Source organism: Hemitrygon akajei, chromosome 30, assembly GCF_048418815.1.
Source record: "Hemitrygon akajei chromosome 30, sHemAka1.3, whole genome shotgun sequence".
Taxonomy (NCBI): Eukaryota; Metazoa; Chordata; class Chondrichthyes; order Myliobatiformes; family Dasyatidae; genus Hemitrygon; species Hemitrygon akajei.
In genome coordinates, this window is record NC_133153.1 from 38,708,799 (window position 1) to 38,733,822 (window position 25,024).

The 25,024-nt window shown below is 46.4% G+C and overlaps 1 protein-coding gene across 2 annotated transcripts in view; it reads right to left on the reverse strand.

The window, feature by feature from the left end:
• Positions 1 to 2,663: 2,663 nt before the first annotated feature.
• Positions 2,664 to 25,024, reverse strand: part of smad6b (SMAD family member 6b) — a 72,291-nt gene continuing 49,930 nt past the window's right edge. For both annotated transcript variants that reach the window (XM_073032640.1, XM_073032641.1), the window contains one exon: positions 2,664 to 3,574. In XM_073032640.1, coding sequence (XP_072888741.1) covers positions 3,036 to 3,574 — 539 coding nt within the window. In that variant the 3' untranslated portion in view covers positions 2,664 to 3,035. The remainder of the gene's footprint in view (positions 3,575 to 25,024) is intronic.

Consider the following 25,024-nt stretch of genomic DNA (forward strand, 5'->3'; position numbering starts at 1 on the left):
GCGGTCACAGGGAGAATGACCAAACACCTTACAGGTGGCGCCAGAATTGAACTCCAAACTCCAATGCCCAAAGCTAAGCACTAAGCTACTGCAGCACCCTGTGACTTGGCCTCCACAAGCGTCGCTGAGGAGGCAATAAGAGACTGCAAATACTTAAATCTGGAGCTGGAGGACCTTATTGGCTCAGGCAGCATCTGTGAAGGGAAATGGACAATCGATGTTTTTGAGTCCAGACCCTTCATCTGGACAGAAAAGCAAGAGGGTGAGGGGAGGGGTGGAGCAAGAACTGGTAAGGAGGGTGATTGGCAGATGGGAGGAGGGAGTGATGGGCTTAGGAAGACAACACACAAAATGTCGGAACTCAGCAAGTCAGGCAGTATCTATGGGGAGGAAGGAATAGTCAGCGTTTCAGACCAAAACCCTTCACCAGTCAGTCCTGATGAAAGATCTTAGCTCGAAATGTCGACTCCCCCCCCCCCCCAATAGAGGTCACCTCACTTTGCCTGTACGTTTGAGGATCAGCTGGAAGGACAGATGCACTAACATCAGCAAACTGGAGGAGGCCAACATGAACAACATCTCCACCATGATAAAAGTAACACCAACTCCGATGGATAAGTCGTGCCATTCAGATGCCTAACTCATGTCTCCCCAAACAGATCCTTTATTCCCAGTGGAAAGGTCAGTGGACCCCTGGTGGACAAAAGGAATGCTTCAAAGATAACATCAAATTCAGCCTGAAAAATTCAACATTCCATCTAAAAACTGGGAAGACATGGCACTCAGTATGATCCACCTGGAGCAAATCTGTTCAAGGGGGAGCTGTGCCACAAGAACGACCTCCGCCATGCCTCAGAGAACAAGTAGCAGCTGTGAGAGTCCGAAAAACCAAAAGACCCAAACACAATTACTCCTGTCCACACTGCACCAGAATATGTGGATTCCCGACTGAACTCCACCCACAGACCCACCAACAGCCAACCTTTAAGAGATCATACTCCATTTGAGTGATCGCACCAATACTATCTGTTTGGTAGTGTAGAGTTTGAGGGGTTATCATGAAGAGGATGACTTACAAAGGAGATACCATTAGGTTTCTGCCCATCTTTCCCACTCCAGTATTCCAACAGTCTAGTGATGACTATCAAAGCAGCATTAGCTGTATTAATTATCCTTCTGCAAAGCGTTAATAACACTAAACATCAGTCAGGGTACCAAGTTCAGGAGTAGAGACATTACGTTGCAGATACAAGTCATTGTGGAGACCGCACCTGCATTATAGGAATCTGTACGTTCTCCCTGTGATTGCGTGGGTTTCCTCCTGGTGCTCTGGTTTCCTCCCACATTCCAAAGACATGCAGGTTAGAGTTAGTGAGCCATGGGCATGCCATGTTGGCGCTCAAGACTTGATGACATTTGTGGTCTGGCCAGCGCGATCCTCACTGATCTGACGCAAATAATGCATTTCACTGTATGTATGACAAATAAAGCTCATCTTTTATCTTTTTTAAAAATTTGTACCCTATTATAAGAAGGATATCGTCAAGCTGGAGTGCGTGCAGTTGAGATTTTATTATGTTTGAAGACGCAGCCCGGTTACAGGCCCTTCTGGCCCAAGACTCCTCTGCCTAGTTACATCCGTATGACCAATTTTCTGGAAAATGAGGGGAGATCTGAGGGATTGAGGGGTATGGATAGGGTAAATGCAAGCAGGCTTTTTTCACTGAGGTTGGGTGAGACCAGAACTGGAAGTCATAGATTTTGGATAGAAGCTGAAATGTGGACAGTAAGGAGAACCCGAGGAGGAACTTTGTTACTCAGAGGCTGGTGTGAGTGCGGAAGAGTTGCCAGCGGAAGTGATGGGTGCAGGTTTGATTGCAACACTTAATCCTGGGGTTCCCAGTCTTTTTTATGCCGTGGTCTGTGGACCCCACGTTGGGTACCACTGATTTAATAGAAGTTTGGGTAAGTACATGGATGGGAGGGCTATGAAGGGCTACAATCCAGGTGTGGGTTGATGGGATGGGGCAGAATAAATGTTCAGCATGGATTAGATGTGCTGAAAGGCCTCTTTCTGTGCTGTGGTGCTCTATGACTATGTGACCAGATAGGACCTTAGGGTTGTAAACTAGATGATACAGCTTCAGGGGTGAGGATGGAAAGGGTGGAATTTGCTTCTCTCTCCACAGATGCTGACTGACCAGCGGAGTGTTTCTTACATCTTTCAGTTCTTCTCATCTTGGATAAGTACATGGATGGGAGGAGTATGGAGATTTCTTTTTAGTGATACTGCACAGAGTACAGCCACCCCCGACAAACCCTAACCTAATCACAGGACAGTTTACAATTAAACTACCTGGTACGTCTTTGGACTGCGGGAGGAAACCAGAACACCCGGAGGAAACCCTCGTTCCACGGGGAGGACGGATAGGGATGCCTTACAGAATGGTGGCAGAATTGAGCTCCAAACTCTGGAACGCCTCACACCGTAATAGTGTCGTTCCAACCGCCACCGTGAGCGGGAAGAGGCAGCGTTACAGCTCGGCATGGACTAGATGGGACGAAGGGCCCACTTCCGTTCTGTAGTGCTCTACGGAGGGACCTGCTAACTTGCTTTCGTCAGTGACAGAATGTGACCGGGTACAAAGACGAGATACAACCCATTCATAATGCAAATATTTTATTATCAACAAGTGACTCATCTTGTTGTTTACTGGTACGTTAGCTTTGTTGTTTTGGTACTAATAGTATGGCAGAACTACACACCAAAGCTAGGCTTTCCACCTATTTTTGGTGCATAACTGAATCTGGTGTTGAATGAGTATATAGAAACCAAAGTGCATTTTCCTGTTGTGTTCTGTATTCATAGACATTGCACCATACATAAATAATTACAATGTAAAAATGACTCCATTATTTACAAGTATAATATATAATTCTTATAATATATAAAACTTTATATTAAATCTAGGTAAATGATATTTGGAATAATCTGGTCTTTTTTAATATAGGATCTCATTCCTGGAGTTTGACTGTTATCTGTTGTTAAGCATTATTTCCAGCCAGCAAGGACAAGATGTTATAAACTGTCTTGAATAGCAAGGACCCCAGCCTTTTGCAAAGCTGATTCGAACACTGTTTGGGTCATACGGCCCGTCCGCATAGTCGGTATCTGAGGTTTGCTGCAAAAGGCAAGATTTTTCATAGTCAAAAACCTTTATTGAGTATCCGGGCATCACTTTCCGAACGATTAGTGTCCGAGAATTGGGAATGTCCAGCGTTGGGGAATTGACGAAGATAGGGTGCTCACTCCGATTGTAAGCCCACACCCCGTCTGGCTCTTTGCTTAACAAGATCCCGTAGCCAATTTTACTTCGAGTCCTTTTGACGGTCTCACTTCTGTTATCCAGAGCCAAGTGACCGAGGCAGAAGCCGTTCCCGTGAGGTAGGTCGTAGAATATACTGACAGACTGTTCATAAACTGTGTAGAGGCGGCCAACCCTGGTCCGGTGCTCCCAGTAGGCCACGATGCACCAGTGGCTCTGCTTCACTGTGTCGGGTGAAAGGCTGGCATCTGCAAAGAGGAGAAATAAAGATGTCAGGACATCGATGGTCACACTCAATGTCAACTCCAAGCAAACAAAAGAAACTTACATTTCTATAGTGCATTTAACATCCCTTTCAGCGTGTCCGAAAGGGGCTCTTTTTTTTGCAAACAATAAAGAATTTGAAAGGTAGTCAGTTACCAATTAAGGCAGCAAGCTCTTCAGTATCTGCAAGACAAGGACTGTTACTGCTGATGGTATCAACGGGTCAGGGAAGAAGGGATAACCCTGTTTTGCTTTAATATTTTGCTGAAGAATATCTGATATTTCCCTGAGAGTTAGAACATAGGACAGTACAAGATCAATCTAATCCTTTCCGCCCACATCAAAAAAGGTCAAAGTTCCTCCTGGTGCTTTGTGGGGGGGGGGGCAACCTTGCCATTTCTTTGGCGTCTGTCCGCTTTACGAGGCCGAGTTGCTAGCTCGACGCTGAACCCAGCGCGGATGGGAAGTGTACAAGGAGTCAGCCAATTCCAACCCAGGACCTCTTGTTCCAAAGTCCAGGTGCACAGACCATTACACCACAGGACTGACTTCCTCCGCTGCTCTCCATTTTTCCTTCATCTATCTGCCCAACTACGGGCCTCTCAAATGTCTCTGTAGCAGCAGAACCAAACCAAAACAAAAAAACTTGCATGACACGTCCCCCCCCAAGCTCCAGTAATTGTTCCCAAAGTCGAATCCTTCATCCGACCCTTAATTAGCAATTAGCAAATGTGCAATCTTGAAGCGATGAAACATACAGTCATGTAAGCTAAGCATTAATCGGCATACTTAAGCAAAAGATACGACCTCCGCCCGTCCCAGGCCACTAACTGCCACAAAATAAGCACAAATACGCAACTTATTCCCTTCGACTTTACCATGCCCCAATCATGTGACCAGTTACCACAACAACCACACAACACAGAATATAAAGCAGACAGAGAACAGGTACTTGGCTCTTACAGACCCTAGTGTATCTGCCACTACCACCACCCCTGGCAGTACGTCCCACCCACTCACCACTCTTTATAAAAACCCATGCAGTACCAAGGGGTAGCCGAGTACTGAAGGAGTTGCCCTTTTGCATGAGAGGACTGCCAGCTCTTGCCCCTGGGCGATCGGTGTAGTGGAGGAATCTCCAGTGTCCTGACAGACAATTATCATTCCCCTAGTCATTCTCAATCAGATCACTTGCAGCTGTTTGCAGGGTGTCCTGTGATTTTATTTAGAGACACGGAGTAGAACAGATCCTTCTGGCCCTTCGAGCCACGCCAGCCAGCAATCCCCAATAAGCCTAACTTAATCACGGGACAATTAAACACTGACATTTCACAGACCGAAAATCAAATGTGGGCATCTGGAAGCTGTAAAGAAAACTACAGAAATATATAGTAAGTCTTTCTTTTTAATTCATCACACCCATGTTTGCTATTCCAATGGGGCATTGCAACTATATATTTATGTAAATAGTATTACTTTTTCCAAATTAGCTGTCAGTTCCATTCATACACATTACTGTGCAAGTCTTAGACACATTCAGGGTGCTCGAGACTTTTGCACAGTACTGTATTTGTCTACGCGGAGCACAGTGGGAGGGGTGTGGGACAGGTGGCAGAGGAGTGCCAGGGTGGTGGGTTGGTGCGGGTGCAGACATACCCAGCCCTGAGACACCCAGGCAAGGTCATTGGATTCTAAACAACTGGTTTATTATCATTACAGAATGTCTCTCTGGTCCTTCCCGCTCCCTCCCCTTTCCCTTCCCCTTACCCAACCATGATGCCCCTCTCCTTGACCCTTCCACTCTCGGTCCACAACAGAGACCCATATCAGAATCACGTTTATTATCACTCACGTCATGATATTTTCTGCAGCAGTACGATGCAATACATAAAATTACTACAGTACTGTGCAAATGACTTGGGCATCCTAGCTACATACATGTGCCTAACACTTTTGCACAGCGCTGTAGGTATATCTAGCACAAAATTTAACACTCATACTACAGATTAAATTAAAGATGAGCTTTGTCACATGAACATCGAAACATACAGTGAAATGCGCTGTTTGCGTTAGATCAAATCAACTGCGATTGTGCTAGTCACGCCTGCTGCCGGCCTCAACACAGAATACCCACAACTCACTAACCCTACTCCACGACCTTCAAATGTGGGTAGAAACCGAATCACCCAGAGGAAAATCATGCAGTCATGGAGAGAATGTATACGCTCCTTACAGAGAGCAGCAGCAATCGAACCCCGGTTAATGATCGCTGGTGCTGTAAAGCAATGTGCCAACCACTATGTTGGTAGTAACATTACTAATCACCTCTTTACCTATTGTCAGGTTCTGAACAATCAAGTTCTAAAGCAACATAGTCAGAGGTGGCTCTCTGACTCAACCAGTCCATACGGTCTAAGGTGCTCTAGTCTCAATTTCCTGCGTTTGGCCGTTCCCTCTAAGCCCAGCGCCTCCACACACCTATCCGCGTGCTTCTTACTGCTGTACAGATCTCAACCACTTCCCCCCGGCAGCTCCATCCACCCTCTCTGTGAAAAAGGTTGCCCCTCAGGTCCCTTTTAAATCGTTCCCCTCTCATCCTAAATCTATGCCTCTTGTCTTATCTGGGGAAAGACAGCTACCATCCACGCCACTCAGAATTTTAAACATTTCTATAAGGTCACTCCTTAATCTCTGATGTTGCAAGGAATAAAGACCCAGCCTAGTCTTGGCCACCTTCTTATAGTTGTAAAGAACCAATGCTAGAACCGTCACCTACAAATACTTAGAATGAGATTTCCGTATGTAAACACTTGGCTGTAACATGTTGCAGTTACAAGTTGTAGTCAGTGTGTGGTGCTGTGGAGCAAAATCGTGAAGTCTTTCAATTCAACCAATATTTCATTGCTAAATAAATGAAAACGTTATCAACTTGGGCAACTAAACTAACTTCTTCCAATGAATTGCCTAGCTTAAGTTGCATCTCAGTACTGACTAAATGCTGCAACCTTGTCGCACTTGGGCGGCACCAGGTGCGTTGCTGTAGATGGAGATGCATTCTCCACAAAATGCTGGAGGAACTCAGCCAGTTCAGCAGCATCTTTGACAGAAATAAACAGTTGATGTTTCGGGACGAGATCTTTCATTTACAGATGTGAAAAGATTGACTGAATATTGTTTATTGCAGGCGTTCCCAAGCCGGGGCCCGTGGGTCCACTGCATGAAAAAGGTTGGAACTCTGATGTACTGGGAGATTTGCATTTTGCTGTGTGGCTAGGCACAGTTCAAACTTCATCGATAAATCCACCAAAGGCACAAATGTCATTGGCAGAATCTCAGATGGTAATGAGAAGGGCGTATGGGAGTGAGACATGGGAGGTGTATGGTTGAGTGGTGTTGCCAACAACAGCTTTGTACATGTCAGGAAGACCAAGGAATTGATTGTGCACTTCAGGAAGGGGAAATCGAGGAACACACACCAGTCCTCATCAAGGGATCAGCAGTGGAAAGGGTGAGTAGATTCAAGAACCTGGTTGTCAATGTCTCTGTAGACAATAAGGCCCAACTTATTGACCCAATTACAAAGAATTACAGTGGCTAAATTTCATTAGAAATTTGAGAATTGTTATGCCACTCACACAGTTCTACAGATGTACCATGGAGAGCACTGACAGGATACATCACCCTCTGGTAGGGAGGGGCCAAATCACAGGGTCGGAGGAAGCTGCAGAAAGTTGCAAACTCAGCCAGCTCAATCGCAGGCACTCGCCTCCCCGCCACTGAAGACATCTTGATCCCTCAAGAGGGCGGCAACCAACATGAGGGGACCCGGGGGAGGTGATAGGCAGCAAGAAGAGGAGATACCAGCAGTGTTCTGTATGACTCTGGATCCCCCACTGATCTATTTCAACGCCAGTTTCCAGCACTCTCTCTGTGCCCCTTGATTTCCTTAATTCCTGGAGTCTGACAGACCCATGGCTTCACCATCGTCTGATCAAAGAATCTTCTCGTGCTACATCACCTGACCTTCTGCAGCACATTTGATCAGTAGGTGCCCAGTGCCATGGTTAAGAAGAACTCATAAACTCATTTGTTAACCATGATCACCTTCGTCAAACAACACGGCACATAACGATGACAACGTGTACTGATTTGTCCTGTATTTCATTTACCGTAGATTCCGGACTACAGAGCGCACCTGATTAAAAGCCGCAGGCTCTAATTTTAGAAATAAAATCAATTTTTTAATTGTAAAGGCCGCACCGGATTTTAGGCCGCACCGCTACTTTTAAATATACATACGTATCGGTAACACAAATTACGTTGCATATATTTTTTTACTGAACAGCACGAACAACATTCCAATATCTCCTAGCGACTGGTAAAAATATATATACTGCAGCTTACCAGGAAAAGTTATTGATCGACTTTAACTTAAAAGCAGCGTTTTCGCTCGGGTCTAATCGGCTCTGACGCGCTTACGCAATGCGATCGGGTCTAATCGGGTCTGACGCGCTTGCGCATTGCGATCGGGTCTAATCGGGTCTGACGCGCTTGCGCAATGCGATCGGGTCTAATCGGCTCTGACGCGCTTGCGCAATGCGATCGGGTCTAATCGGCTCTGACGCGCTCGGGTCTTGCTTTTCTTCGAGTATTTTCCATGTTGATGAGGGTGAGTACAAATGACTGATTTACAATAATTTAATTGTGAAAGTGCGCTTGATTTATCGTACAATTTCATTGGACCTCTGTGAACTACTCATCAATTTTATTGGTCTACTGTTACGAGGCAAAATGTTTACGAGGCGGCATGAAAAAAAAACCATGTATTAGCCGCTCTGGATTATAGGCCGCAGAGTTCAAAGCTGTTCAAAATGTGGGAAAAAAGTAGCGGCTTATAATCCGGAATCTACGGTAAATGAATAATCTGTTACTCAGTTTATCTTTTTTCAAAAATACACACTTTTAACTTCAGCTAACTGGGGCAGCCGCTTAATTAGGCCAAAATGCCCCAATTAATTAGAATCCATTGTATTTCATTCCAAACTTGCTCAACAGTGCAACCGCACCTGATGGAAGAAACAGTACGCGGCGGACAGACACACAAACTGGGTGAATCCCTCACCAGTTTCTCTCTCCCTCCAACACAGCACCAGAGTCTGCACACACAGGTACATGGTGGCGTGATGAGATTAGTAGTACTTGCAATGACCCCACTAAAGAGATTACAGATTGCAGGGCACCTTCCGCAGAGTCTGGAACTCACCGACTGTAGGGTTGACAGGTTAACGATGCTTTACAAGAAATATGTTCTATATTAATGTCTATTTTATTAAATGTGGTTTCTCCTACACTGCATTTACATCGATTGACTAGCAGGCCCTGTGATGACACTGGGGCAACTTTGACATCAATATGCTCCGCAATTAGAGCTCAATTCCTAGTTCATCCCCAGCTCACAATCTGAATTGATATCTAAATGTGAGTGACTGCAAACCACCAAATACAAACTCTTCTCTTCAGTCCTCTTCAATATTTGACATCATATTGAAAGAGAAGGAAGCTAGAATAACAGAATTCAATAGCACGGGCAGAGGCCGTTTGGGTTATCCAGAATCAGAACCGGTTTATCATCACTGACATTTGTTGTTTTGCTGCAACAGTACAATGCAATACATACTAACTATAAATTGCAATAAATTAAATAGTGCAAAAAGAGAGGAACGAAAAGCAGTGAGATAGTGCTCACCGTCCATTCAGAAATCTGATGACGGAGGGGAAGAAGCTGCTCCCGAATTGTTGAGTGTGTGTCTTCAGGCTCCTGTACCTCCTCCCTGATGGCAGAGGGGAAGAAGCTGCTCCCGAATTGTTGAGTGTGTGTCTTCAGGCTCCTGTACCTCCTCCCTGATGGCAGAGGGGAAGAAGCTGCTCCCGAATTGTTGAGTGCGTGTCTTCAGGCTCCTGCACCTCCTCCCTGATGGTAGCAATGAGAAGAGGGGGTGTCCTGGGTGACGGGGGTCTTTCATGATGGATGCCACCTTTTGAAGGTGTTCTGGATGTTGGGGTCACGCTGACTTGACCTTGGGCGGGCTTTCTTGGACATACTGAAGCGCGGCACGGTCGCGTAGCAACTAAGGATGAAACTCTGAGCAGTCGGCTAAAGGCAGGTACTGGAGAGGCTGAGTTCACCAGGACTAATAAACACGGTGCAAGCACGTAAATAATGGAAATCATACCGACACTCCCCCCCCCACACTACACCTGCATCAGACAGTTAAACTGGCTCACTTAACCTAGACGTACTCACACGCTGGAAACTGGAAGCCTGTCCTGGAGTTGGAGAACTCTCCATGTGTGTGTGTGTGGGGGGGTAGGTAGAGGGAAAGGGGGAAAAGGGTTTGTTTCGCAGTTGTTGTTTCGTTGCTTGCTGTAGGCACATTATGTTGGTGCAGGTATGTGTGGCGCCACTTGCGGGCTGCCCCCAGCACACCCTTAGTTGGTTCTTAATGCCAACGACGCGCTTCGCTGGAGGTTTCAATGTGCGTTTGACCCCGCCGCTGTCTGTGAGGAGTTTGGATGTTCTCGGCGTGGGGGTCCTCTGGTTTCCTCCCACAGTCCAAGGCCGTACCGGGTGGTAGGTTAATCGGACACGGAAGATTGTCCCTAGGGTTAAAATCCGGAGATTGCTCTGGATGGTACGGCTTGACGGGCTGTCCGTCTATCTATCTATATCTGAATTTAACCATGTTTGCTAACAAAATGAAGAGAGCAGTTCCAGGTATGAATCTGCATCTCTCTCTCACACACACCCCCCCCTCAGGCTGTATCTGGGCCTCAGCACGGAGTTGTAAAACAGGTGTGGGGGAGGGGGCTTCTCTGAGCCAGCATGTCTCCAAGGCTGCGTTCAGCTCCCTGACAACTTATCAGCAGAATGGTGCACTCTCGACCTCCCTCTCCTCATGCCGTCAGTTCCGATTAACTCACACCACAGTGATGCCACTTACTTCCCTTCCACACACTGGCTGCCACGGCAGCTCCGAAGCCAGCCTCCTGTCCTTGAGGGGAACTGCCTCCCCGCCATGAAACAGTGCTCCTCTTTCCCTCCATCCTTCACCCTAGGCCCATCTCTCATACCTTCTGTCCCAGGCTGTTACACCGTGCTCACCTCCTGTAGTCAAGGTGCACATCAAAGCAAACAGTGGCGATGATGTGTTGAAAGCCAGCTAACTCTCTCTCACACACACAAAATGCTGGAGGAACTCAGCAGGTCAAGCTGCACCCAAGGAGAGGAAAAAACAGTCAACGTTTTGGGCCGAGACCCTTCGTCAGGACTGGAATGAAAGGGGCAAGCTGGCAGGTGAGGGGGGAATGGTGGGTGTGGCTCTCTCCACACTGTCCACCTACGGTATCTGGCGCCCACTGACCCAGAACACCATCACCCTTCTCTGAATACCCCACACTGCCACCAGTTCCTGCATCAATAGCTCTCCTCTCCTTCCCGAGTGGGTCAAGGGTGGAGAGAGGAGAGCTTGGCAGAGGCCACCGGAGAAACGAGCCCTGGAGATATTTTATGGCCTGCTTAAAAGACGGCCTTTCTTCTTGTGGCCCTTTAAACTGTTTTCCAAGTTTTATTAAGGAAGGAGTTGAAGCAGTACATGTGCTACTCTCGGCTTTGTGACTGTGAAATCACTTTTGTGAACTTCTGAATGTCATTAACTATTACTGATTGCACGTTTTATTTTTTTCGTTCTGCACATTGTTTGACGGTCTATTTTTTGGGGTTTTCTTTGCTTTGTGGCTGTCTGAAAGGAGACGAATCTCTGGACAATAAGTGCGGTACTATGAACTTTGCCCGATGGCGGTTGTGACAAGACAGCGTGGTGGAAATCGTTAATGACGGATGTTGCTTTCTTGTGGCAGTGGCCCATGTTAATGTGGTCAGTGGTGGGGAGGGCTTTTCCCCTGACGGGTGGGTTTGTTTTCACTGCTTTCATGTACACAAATACATGAACGTAAACACGAGGAAATCTGCAGATGCTGGAAATTCAAGCAACACACACAAAATGCTGGTGGAACGCAGCATCTATAGGAAGAAGTACTGTCGACGTTTCGGGCCGAGACCCTTCATCAGGACTTCCTATAGATGCTGCATTCCACCAGCATTTTGTGTGTGTTACACAAATACATGAACTATTTATGTTAAATTTTTCATAAATACTATTGCATTCCTTCCTGTAATTGCCTGCAAGAAAATGAATTTCAAGATAGTATATGGTAATATATACTTACTTTATTAATACATTCTGCTGCGATTTATTTTAGACTTTGACGTTTATTCTGAATACCTCATCTCAGTTCCTCTTTCAATCCATCTATGAGAGAATGAATGACCCATTTTCAGCAGGAGTACCATCGAGTGTCCTGTCTGGCTGAATCAGTGTGTGGTGTAGAAGCTGCCAGGCATCCAACCACATGATATTTAAGGTGGGGGGGGGGGGGGTTATATAGGAGGCAGGGTTTACGGATCAGCATAACATTGTGGGCCAAAGGGCCTGTACTGTGCTGTACTATTCTATGTTCTATGTTAAGATCCTGCACAGGATAGTAAAAACCACTGAGTGCATCACTGGGGTCTCCTTTCCCCGCTATTTGTGACTGTTACTGGGATACGAAAGGCCTGAAGCATTGTTGAGGATCCCACCCACCTGTCCAACAATCTCTTTGCCCCACTACCGCCAGGGAGGAGGCACAGGAGCACAAGGACTAGGACCACCAGACTGGGAAGCAGCTTCTTCCCTCAGGCTGTGAGATAACTGTATACCCCGTCACCACCAGGGTCTCGTCACTAGGACCGAGAGCTGTTTACCCGTGTTCAGTGCTACCCACACTTTGGATTATATTTTATTAACATACAGTATTTGTGTTAATATTTTGTATTTTTGTGCTGTGTGAGATGCATGATTTGAGAGTGCATCGTGGTCGGGAAGGAAGTTGTTTATCATTTGCTTATATAGACAGTACTGTGCAAAAGTCTTAGGTACCCAAGCTGTATATATCTCTTAGCTGTATATACACATATACACACACACACATTATACATATGCTAGAGTGCACAGAATTGTGCATGTTTCAAATGACAAGGAACTTCAGCTAGAAAGCATTGAAAGGAACCTACCAAGTGTGATTTCTCTCCTTGGAACTGCAGGGAGACATGGGAAATTAAGTGTCTTTGCATAATAGTGTGAACATAAGAGTGATCTCCCAGCAACCCCCCCCCCCTCCTCCCCCATTCCATTTCAAGATCTACCCCAGGGTCTCTTCAGGTACAGAAACGTCCATTGCAACAATTCAACATACTTTTATGTACTAAAACCCACAATAATTAAGGTATTTAACAGGCGGCACAGTCGTGTAGAGGTTAGCGTAACACGCTACAATGCTAGCAATCAATATTCAATTCCCAGCGCCGTAAGGAGTTTGTATGTTCTATGTGTCCGCATGGGTTTCCTCTGGGGGCCCTGGTCTCCTCCCACATCCCAAAGGGTATAGGCTCAGGGCTGTGGACTGCACCAGAAGCATGGCTACACTTGCCCCCAGGACATCCTCGGACAGTGTCGGTCGTCGACGCAAACAGTGCATTTCACTGTACGTTTCCATGTACGCGTGACGAATAAAACTAATCTAATCTATGCAAATAACAAACCGGGAACCAAGCGCTTAATAGGCTCGAGTTATCAGATAACCAGAAGGGGAAACATTGAAGATGACGGCAGCTGTCTCGCTGGCTGGTGCCCCTGGGTCTGCCTGGCTTTGTTCCTCTCGCCCTCCGCTTATCTGACTGGATTCCCCAACAGTTATGTATCTGCTGATTGACGAGTGTTCAATGCTCCTCGCTTTAATACTTCCACTGACTGATAACAGGACTCTGGAATTTTAACATCAGTTCGGAGCTGGAACTCAGTCAGACTGACTCTGGTCACAGCCACCAGCCCACTGAGTGCAGAAACTGACTAAACAGGTCACGTTTGTAGGGTGTAACGCAGGGCTTGAAGATTTAAAGATTAGCTCTATTTGTCACACGTATTTCGGAAAATACAGTGAAATGCATCATTTACATCAAAGACAAACAGTCTGAGGATGTGATGGAGGGGCGGGGGGGGGGGGTTTCGCCATGCCTCCAGCGCCAACATAACACGTCCACAACGTATTAACCCTAACCCGCACGTCTCTGAATGCTGTCCTAACCACACTGCCTCAATTCCGAGAGCCTCAGATGAGCTTTTCGTTGCTAAATGACATGCACTTGAGGTGAGAGGGGAGGAAGTTTAAAGGGGCAGGTTTTGTTTTTACAGGGTGTGGAAGGTGCCCGGGAATGGGCAGCCGGGGGAGCGGAGGAAGCAGACGTGATAAACACACACAGTGGTTAGTGCAACGCTATTACAGCTTGGGGCATTTTGGAGTTTAATTCCAGCGCCGCCCACCCCGTAAGGAGTTTGTACGTTCTCCCTGCGGGTTTCCTCCCACAGTCCAAAGACGTACTGGTTAGTTGGTTAACTGGTCATTGTAAACTGTCCCGTGATTAGGCCAGGGTTAAATAGGTGGGTTGGTGGGGTCGGGTGGCTCGTTGGGTCGGAAGGGTCCGTTCCGCGCTGTGTCTCTAAGTGAATAGATAAATGAGCAGAAACAGAGGGATGGGGATCGTGTGCAGGTAGAAGACATTCTAAATAAGAGAAAATCTGCAGATGCTAGAAATCCGAGCACCACACACAGAAAATGCTGGAGGAACTCAGCAAGTTAGGTAACGTTGATGGAGGGAAATAGGCAGACAGTGTTTCAGGCTGCGTCTCTTCACTAGGCCAGATGAAACATCTCAACTCAAATTATCAACTGCCCGTTTTCCTCTTGCAGACACTACCTGACCTGTTCCTCCAGCATTGTGTGTGTGTGTGTGTTGCTCTGAATTTCCAGCATCTGCAGAAACTTTTGTGTTCACCAACTGTTCAGATCAAGAACCTATCCAACTCCGCTTTAAATACTTGGGTTCTACAGCCGCCTGTTTCAATGAATTCCACAGATTCACCACCCTCTGGCTGAAGAAATTCTTCCTTCGTCTCTGTTCTAAAGTGATGTCCTACTGAGGCTTCAGGTCCTCGATTCCACCCCCCATTATAGGGAACATTCTCCCCAACCCCTACTCTGTCTAGGCCATTCCATAGGTTTCAATGAGATCCTCCCTCAGTGTTCTATTTTAAATTTATTCTTTCAGAATTGGCCTTGCGAAGCTTCTCTGAACAGTTTTGCTTAAATATAGGAAATTTTTCTAAAAACTTCGCACAGGGTTCTGGGTGTGGTCTCACAACTGTGGTAAGACATTGCTACTTTTATTCCCTTCACAATAAAGGCCAACATTCCACTGGTCTTCCTAATTATTCACTGTACCCTCATATTGCTAGTGATCGTGTGCAGAGTCACCCAGATACCTCTCGTCTGTCTGTACTGTGTGGCTCCTTTCCACTTAGATAATTCTCTGCGTAGGCAGACACAGGTGAGTAAAAATCTGGGATTCTGTCCCCCACATGTTGGGAGTCAAATGAAAACTTCAAACTTGCCGGGCATGGAATCAAGGCTCTGAAATGGAGTGAGGGCAGACGAGTCGACGAGTGGGTTCAGGGCTGAATGCAACTCCTGTCCCTTTATCCCCGGGCTGCTCCAGCACTGACACGGTTAAAATGTGCGTGCAGACACGGTGACTCCAGGCACGGACTTGGACTTAAACCCAGAGACCTAACTGACTCAGTGATTACACGCGGGCAGATTAGTGAAGTGAAAGTGTTAAATCAGAGGAAAGAACTGTATGTGAAAATATTGCCGATAGACACGAAGGGGTGGGGAGGGAGAGGGAGATACTGGGAGACGGGGGCTGGGGGGGGGAGAGAATGAGCTAGAGCAGGGGGCGTGAGCAAGGTAGGGGGAAGAGGAGAGGGTGAGGGAGAAGAGGAGAGGGGGCTAGGGGAAGGGGAAGAGGGGGAGAGAGTAGAGGGGAAAGGAAGGAGAGAGACAAAAACGAGAAGAGAAAGAAAAGGAAGAGATGAGAAAAACAAAGTTCAGGGGGAAGGGTCTTCAAAAGGCGATGGAAGGCAGTGGTAGGGAGAGGAGGGTGATAAAATGCAGAGAATGTGTAAATGAATGAGAGAGAAGAAACAGGAACAAAACAGATTAGCAGGAAGGAGAGCGAGGTGAAAGGGGAGAGAGAAGGGGCTGGTAATAAAGAGATGGTGCCTTAAGGAAACTATTAGGCAGTAAATAGGAGATTATGTTCTCCCTTCCCCCCAAACACATCCTGCGAGTGTTCCAGCAACGCTTTACTGAAATGCAAACCATTCGCTTCCTTTTACCTTTAAAGTTTTTCAGACATACTTTTAAACAAAACCTCAAAAAGACAGGAGTGAGCCAACAGATCGCCCTGCCCCTGAAGATGTGAGCTCTCGCAGCCAGCCACGAACACAAGGGGCCTACACCCTCTCATCTGGAGCTTTTGCTTCAAGCCATTAGGTGATGCCATTATGGAGACAGCGGGGGGAGGGGCCCTGAAAGCTTTGAACGCACAACAATTCTGGCAGATAAATTGGGAAGTAAAAGCAGCATTTAAACCCAGGGTCCAATGGCGCGGCGTTAAAACCTGATCAATATTATGACTCGGAATTACAGAGGTTTAATATAATCGCTCCCGCTGTCTTCCCTGTTTGGAGGAAGCGGTACCGTTCCAGCACTTTAAAACAACTATTATTACAGAGACAACAAGAACTTCTAACAGCAACATTCAGCCTGGCGACACTGCTATCTCTCCCATCGAAAGCCAACTTATCAGCCAGACAAACACACTGAAACAGAGCCCTTGTTTATATATGGGGCTGTTTCAGGCAGCCAGTACTTCCCTTTTGCAAGAATTGTGCTTGCAGGCAGGCAGACCAACAGTCCAAGCAAATTTAAATCTGCTTAAGAAAAATAGATGTGTATTTCAGCAGGGCAGCCAGTATCTATGAAAAAGATTCAGGATTGTTTAATGTCATTTCCTATACACGATTGTAAAGGAGAACAAAATCATTGTTACTCTGGTCCCAATGCAGCATAAAAAACACAAAAGATAAAGAACATAATAATAAACACAATAAATATAAATACATTGAGATAGCTTAAATACACAAATTGATTGTACACCCATAAAGTGATGCTAGACTGTACATAAGGTGACTGACAGGAAATAAAGTAGTTATTAAATTTATTATTTCTCTCTTCTATATTATGTATTGCATTGAACTGCTGCTGGTAAGTTAACAAATTTCACGTCACATGCCGGTGATAATAAACCTGATTCAGATAGTGGTGGAGTTAGTGGGTGGAGGTGTTGATCAGCCTTACTGCTTGGGGAAAGTAACTGTTTTTGAGTCTGGTGGTCCTGCCGTGGATGCTACGTAGCCTCCTCCCCGATGGGAGTGGGACAAACAGTGCCTAGCAGGGTGGGTGGGATCCTTCATGATATTCCTGGCTCTTTTCTGCACCTTTCTGTGTACAGTCAAAGGAATAAAGAGTCAACTTTAAAAAAAAAATTTTTTTTTTGATTGAGGTACATTGTGGAATAGGCCCTTCCAACACCCAATTTAATCCAAGCCTAATCATGAGACAATTTACAATGATCGATTAATCTACAATGATTAATTAATCTACCAACCGGTATGCCCTTGGACCATGGGAGGAAACCGGAGCTAGCCCCTACCCTACCATGCTGCCCTCCGCTCGAATGCTTATTCCTCTCCATTGACGCTGCCTGACCTACTGAGTTCCTGCAGCATTTTGTGTGTGTTGCTCTGGATTTCCAGCATCTGCAGAACCTCTTGCATTTCAGATGTGAATTTCAAAATAATTCTAAAAATACGAAGGATTAAGTAAGAAAAGAGGAACAAAAACCCACAAATATTTGGGTGGATATCATCAAAGTCAGGAAGGGAGGGAAAAAGGTGCCTTGAACTTGATGAAACCACAGGAAACGACTGACTGGCAAAGTCTATGAAACAAAGATCTTGCATTTATACACTCCAGAGATTCTGCAGATGCTGGAAATCTTGAGCAAAACATGTACAAATTGCTGGAGGAACAGGTCTGGCACCATCTATAGAGGGGAATAAACAGTTGACATTTTGGGCCGAGTCCCTTCATCACAACTGGAGAGGAAGAGGTCGGGGGCAGGCCTTTCTGGCTAGTCCTGATGAAGAGGTTCAGCCAGAAATGTCCACTGTCCATTTCCCTCTACAGATGCTGCCTGACCTGCTCGGTTTCTCCTGCATTTTTTGTGCCTTGCTTTTAAAGATTAACTTTACTTTTCATAGGTACATTGAAATACTGAAACATACAGTGAAATTCACCATTTCCCTCAGCCACACTGTCCTGGGGGCAGGCCGAAAATGTGGCTATGTTTCCAGTGCCAACATAACATGTCCTCAGCTAACTAACCCTGACCCACACGTGTTTGGTATGTGTGAGGAAACCGGAGCACCCAGAGGAAACCCATGCGGAGTCACAGGGAGAACGTACAAACTCCTTACAGACAGCGGTGGGAATTGAACCTGTGTCACTGGCCCAAGACTTTATTAAAAACATTATAATAAAGTTTAGATTCTCCTTTCTCCCTTAAGGCAGAACATACAAAGTATGAACCACCAGGCTCAAGGACGGCTTCTCACTGCCTCTTGAGTGAAGCACACAAGTCTTGGGATCCACCTTGCAAGGACTGATAAAGGAGGCTGCGGGTTCATTTTAGGGGACTTTGAGGTTCATGTTGCCTGCGTTCCTGGATTCTCGTTCCTCCTTTTATTGCTGTTTTTGAGCAGTTCGATCGATGTGGTCCGGAGCGCTTCAGCAAAGAATGCTTTGCCCCGCGGCCCGCAGTGGGCTAGTGGAGCGACGCTGAACTGAAATGAATGCCACTGGACTCCTGGTTTGATGTTGGTGATGTTCTACGTGCTCTCCGCTTGCTGCTTGCGCAATTTGTTCTTTCTTTTTCCTCCCTGTGCGTTGGGTGTTTGATGTTTTCTTGAACGGGTTCCACGGCGTTTCTTTGTTTCATGGCTGCCTGTGGGAGGACGAATCCCGTACTCTGTATACATACTCTGACAATAAGTGTACTTTTAGACTTGGGTCTCCGGTACAATAAAATGGCCTCTTTGCCTCACAAACTACCTCGTTACGACCTTGCACTTGATTACCTGCTCTGCACCTTCTCTGTAGCTGTTACACTTTATTCTACATTGTTATTGTTTTACCTTGTTCTAGCTAAGGCACGGTGTAATGATTTGATCTGTATGAACAAAGCATTAAATGTTCCCCTGTCTATGCATTCCCATCTGTATGGGGGATGCATGGTGTTTTTTCAATTCACACTAACAGTGGTGGGTACATGAAATGCCCTGCCAGGGGTGATGGTAGATCACAGTCATTCCGTGACCATGACTGTTCTTCGCAGATGTTTCTACAGAAGTGGTTTTGCCATTGCCTTCTCCTGGGCAGTGTCTTTCCAAGACGGGTGACCCCAGCCATTATCAATACTCTTCACAGATAGTCTGCCTGGCGTCAGTGGTCACATAACCAGGACTTGCGATAAGCACCGGCTGCTCATACGATCGTCCACCAGCTGGCTTCATGTGACCCTGATACAGGGAGGGGTGTGGTCTAAGCCGATCCTACACCTTGCCCAAGGGTGTCCTGCAGGCTAGCGGAGGAAGGGTGTACCATGAACCTTCTTTAGTAGAGATGCATTTCCACCCCGCCACCCAGTTGGTAATTAAGGACAGTTACTGAGTTCTTAAGCACGTGGAAGGCTATGTAGAAGAGAAGGGTTAGAATGATCTTGGAGAAGATGGGGAAGGTCAGCACAACATCGTGGGCCGAGTCTGCACTGTGCAGTAATGCCTTGTGTTAACAGTACGCAGGGCAAGCTTTTCATTTTATCTTGGTACATGTCAGAACAGTAAGCCACCAGGCAGAGGAGCAAACTTAGGCCACTCAGCCCATCGAGTCTGCTCCAAGTACCAACACATCCACCATCAAATGGTGCAACATCACTGCACTGGGCATTACTCGCACAGGCTCCTGAGCACAACGTACACACAAACTGCGTACCAACGTCTGCCCCTCAACCAGCAGGCTACCCGATCGTCGTCACATTGCCGCCTGTGGGATCTTGCTGGGCTGACACAGTGCTTGGTCTAGAATAGTACAGCGCCAAATCTGACCCTCTGGCCCACAGAGTTGTGCCAACCAAATAAATTAGTAATCAAATGGCCAGCTAAACTATTCCCCTCTGCCTACACAAGGGGAATACCTTTCCATTTCCCTCACACTTGTGTGATTAGCTAAACACCTCTTAAAAGCACGGCCCCTGGTATTAGACATTTCAACCCAGGGGAAAAGGTACTGTTATTCGATACTGATTATTAGATATTAAGAGATATTAGTGCACATTAACTGGTTCTAGGGAAAAAATTTCAGCCTCAATCTTTTCAGTGGGGATAGCAGGCACAATGGACTGAACAGCCTCCTCTGTCTTCCGCTTCTGATGTTCCACAATAGCAGCAACGTACCGCTGAAAAATAACACTTCCTGGGATGTCGTCCCCATTGGCGAAAGGCTCTGAAAGAATGCTCTTGTCTTCACAGGGAAAGGATTCCTGAAATAGCCCTGTCCCACCCCCACGTTAGGGCCCGGGCGTCTGCTGCCTCTCTCCTAAGGCAAACCGTCCTCCCCTTATCTCCACCACAGGCCGAGCAGGGAGTCACGTTACGTCTCAGGAGGTGGGCAGCGAGCAGCAGGGTTAGAGAGGCCAGTGGTTCTCACTCACACCCTGAACCAGAATCATCTTTAACATCACCGGCATATATCGTGAAATTTGTTGCTTTACAGCAGCAGTATTGAAACATAATTAAAACTACAAATTTACAACAAATAAAAAAAAAGCAAATTAAGTGAGTGGTGAAAAAAAGAGAAGGAAAAAAAATACTGAGTGTTCATGGGGAAATGATCACACACCCGGGAAATCTTCAAGTGCTCAGTCCGAAATATTGACTATTCATTCATTTCCACGGAGGCTGCCTGGCCTGCTGAGCTCCTCCGACATTTTGTGTGTTGCTCTGGGTTTTCAGCACCTGCAGAATCTCTCATGTTTAATTTCTGAACGTGTCACCCCCAGGAAGCAGGCCTGCTTCTCGTCCCTCACCTAGCACGGCCTCCACCAGACCCAAACACGTTCATTGATTTAGTTTATTTAGCCACACAGCATGGAGTAGGCCCTTCTGGCCAAGCTGCCCCCCCCCCACCTCCCCACAACCCTGATTAACCCCTAACCTAATCACGGGGCAATTTACAATTACCTATTAACCCACCAGGTACATCTTTGGACTGAGGGAAGAATCCGGAGCACTGGGGAAGCCCCACGCATTCCACGGGCAGGCCGTAAAGCTTCCTTACAGAACAGCACCAGAATTGGACTCTGGAATGCCACCAGCTGTAATAGCTTCCGTGGCGCCCTCTGCTTAATAAATGCCTTCATTAATCAGATCCCACTATTTATTTACAACAGTCAGCTTACCTGTCACACGCACGTCACAGCACACAGTGAAATGGATTGTTTGCGTCAAATTTAATCTGCCAGGATTGCGCTGGGTGCAGTCCTCGAGTGTCGTCACACTTCCAATGCCAAACACAGCATGCCCACAACTCACTAACCCTGCCGGTACGTCCTTGGAAACGGGGAGGAAACCAGAAGAAACTCATGTGGTCACGGGGAGAACGTACAAACCCCTTACAGGTGGTGGTGGGAATTGAAATCTAACTTCTTCAGACTAGGGGTATTTATACTCTGTTTTTAAAAAAAAATCACCTGCTCCTTTTCCATTTTGTAGTGCGAGGGGAGGGGGTTTGGGGTTGATGCTTTGTTAGTTATTTATGTGTGGGGGGTTGATATTTCTCTCTGAGCAACTTCCATGTTCTTTCTTTGTTTCATGGCTATCTGGAGAAGACAAATTTCAGAGTTGTGTATGGATACATGCTTCGATAACAAATGAACCTTTGACCGCTTCTTCGCCTCCACTAACAGATTCCTGAACAGTTCATGAACCTCACGATTCCTGTTTTTTTGTTGCAGTATTTATTGTTGTAATTTATGGGTTTTTATGTCTTTGCACTGTACTTCCGCTGCAAAAGAACAAATTTCACGTCATATAAGTCAGTGATAATAAATCTGATTTTGATCACACTGCAGAGTCCCTGTGGCGCTTTGTGTGGTGTTCCAGATTCTATAACCTGGAGTTCTTTGTGTTTCTGTACGATTCCCACCCAGCCATCAGTGTTAAATTTCTCCAACTTAACGGTAATTTTTCCCCTTCCCTCTTCTTCTGCTCCCCAATCTGGCCTCTTACCTCTTCTCCCCACCTGCTAATTACTTCCCCCAGGTCCCCTCCTCCTTCCCTTTCTCCTATGGCCACTCTCCTCTCCAATCAGATTCCCCATCCTCACCACATTCTATTGAGAGCATCCTGAGCAGCTGCATCACCGCCCGGTTCGGGAATCGCACCATCTCTGATCACAAGACCCTGCAGCGGATAGTGAGGTCAGCTGAGAAGATCATCGGGGTCTCTCTTCCTGCTATTACAGACATTTACACCACACACTGCACCTGCAAAGCTAACAGTATTGTGAAGGACCCCATGCACCCCTCACACAAACTCTTCTCCCTCCATCTGGCAAAAGGTACCGAAGCATTCAGGCTCTCACGACCAGACTGTGCAACAGTTTCTTCCCCCAAGCCATCAGACTCCTCAATACTTGGAGTCCAAACTGACATCTACATCATTTATTATTATATTGTAATTTGTCCTCTACTGTGCCTATTGTCTTGTTTATTAATTATTGTACTGCCCTGCACTGTTTTGTGCACATCTAGTGTAGTTTTTATGTTGTTTTACATAGTCTAGAGTAGCCTCGTGCTGTCTCACATGGTCTAGTGTAGTTTTGTGTTGTTTCATGTAGCACCAGGGTCCTGGAGGAACGTTATTTCATTTTTAATGTGTACTGTACCAGCAGTTTATGAACGAAAAGACAATAAACTTGACTTGACTCCTTCCTCTCTAGCCCTTTACCTTTCCCATCCATCTGGCTTCACCTATCACCTACCAGAACAGGGGTCCACGGACCCCTCGGTTAACAGTAACTGTCCATGGCATAAAAAAGGGTGGGAAACTCTGCTCCTTTTCCTCCCCTCCCCTTTTCCCCCCCCCAGCATTTACCCCCTTCCCAGACTTGAAGAGGGGCCTCGGCCTGAAATGTTTGCTCTCCTCCACTGACGTGGAGTTCCTCCAGCATCCTGAGTGTGCTACATCAGTGCCCGAGAAGTAAATACTGGCAAGCAGCATGACCGGGGAAGCTCTCCAGGATCTGTGCAGGCCAGCAAAGTCAGCGATCACACATCACGGATAAAGTCCGGCGTTTTCCCCATGCAAGTGCCAGCCCCGCACACATTCCAGTGCAATCTGTGTGGACTGGGAAAGAGCTTCCTCTGCTCCAGCTCTCAGTGAGGGTTAATCCTGCTCTGCTGGGCCGACGGCAACCCTCTGAACAATCCCTCCATTTGTAGCACCCTTCACACCCCCAGGGTGCTGCAAACTCCTTCAGTCAACAAATTACCCTTAAAAGTACGGTTGGTGCCTCAACAACTGAGACGCTACACAGCGAAATCTCACAGAGCCAGATAACGATCAAAATTCGTAAGCGAAACACTACTAACAGCAGCACAGAGCCAGGTTTCCCTCCCACCGCTGTCTGAAAGGAGCTTGTACGTTCTCCCTGTAACCACGTGGGTTTCCTCCAGTTCCCTCCCAGATTGCAGAGCGAGGGTTACGGTTAGTAAATTCAGGGCGAGCTTGGCTGGCACCAGTGTGCTTGGTGACGGTCGTGGGCTGCCCCCAGCGCATTCTCATATGGTATCGGTCGATGACGCAAACAATGCATCTCACTGTATATTTCAATGTACGTGTGACAAGTCAAACTATCTTCATCAGGGCGGAGGTACAAGGGGCTGAAGACACACGCTCGACATTTTAATACCAGCTTCTTCACCTCCACCATTAGAATTTCTGAATGGACAATGAATACTCCCTCACTATTTTGCCTTCTTTTTGCGTGAATTTTAATATTTTATACATTCTTATTCTAACTTTTGTATTGCATTGCACTGTTGCTGCAAAACAAATTTCACGGCAGATTGTACGTCGGTACTAAGACACAAGAGGCGAATTACCATTCGGCCCATTGAGCCTGCTCATGGCTGACTTAATTTCCCTCTCAGCCTCATTCTCCCGATTTTAAATCTAGTTCTTGCACTGTTAACCAAGGCTGGTCTGACCCAATGAAGAAATGAATCAAATAATGATTACTGGTATGTCACTTCCCCTTAATTAGATATGAATCCATGCTCCACTCCCTTTCCATAGTGAAGCTCCCTGGACTAGTTTCTTTCACGAGAGAACCAATCCACAAGACATTCTAAGCAACGAGAGATGTAAAAGCAAAATTCTTCCTAATGCATCTCCACATAGGATATAGACCAGAGAGGAATCTGGCTCCCAGTGGGCTAAGCCTACAAGAAGAAACTGCTCCTCCCAATCCAGACTTTTTCAATTATTCCCAAATAACCACTTTAAGTACAATTTTTTTTTGTTCAAAAAAACCCCATGTTTTTTGGCTGGAGCAGTCTTTCCTTTCCCAAAAAAAAATCTTGTAAGTTTTAATTCCTGTATACTTTTTCCAACACTGTGTGCCAGAACTGTCCTTTGGGTTCAGAGCACTTCACTGTGAGTGATCTTAATGGAAGCCAAGAATATGCAGAGTATTTCAATTCGATAAATCACTCCCCCTGCCACTCAACCCTCAAAAGACTCCAACTCTTCCTTCCTTTGACACTTGCTGCCCCTCCTTTTCCACACAGTCCTCACAGTCGTCGTGATGGGCCTGGCCTGGACCTCATGACAAGTTAATCTCAAAGACACACTGCATTCCAAGACAACAAACCGCTTCCTGCAGCTCCCTTCCAGTCATTAGGCTCACTGACGAGGACAGTCAGACCACCAAGTCCACATTCTCATAGCCTTCCACTAATAATTTCCACAAATATCCTACAAAATACACACACACACACAAAATTTGTGCCGTAAACTTCTGGCAGAACTTGCTACTCAGCTGCATTTGGACATACAGCTAGAAGGACTAATGACGAAGGGGTGTCATCGAACTGCAAGGTTTTGAAGGGGCAAAATAAGTGAGAAGACACAGGAACAGAATAAGGCCATTCAGCCCATTGAGTCTGCCATTCGATCATGGCTGATTTATTACCC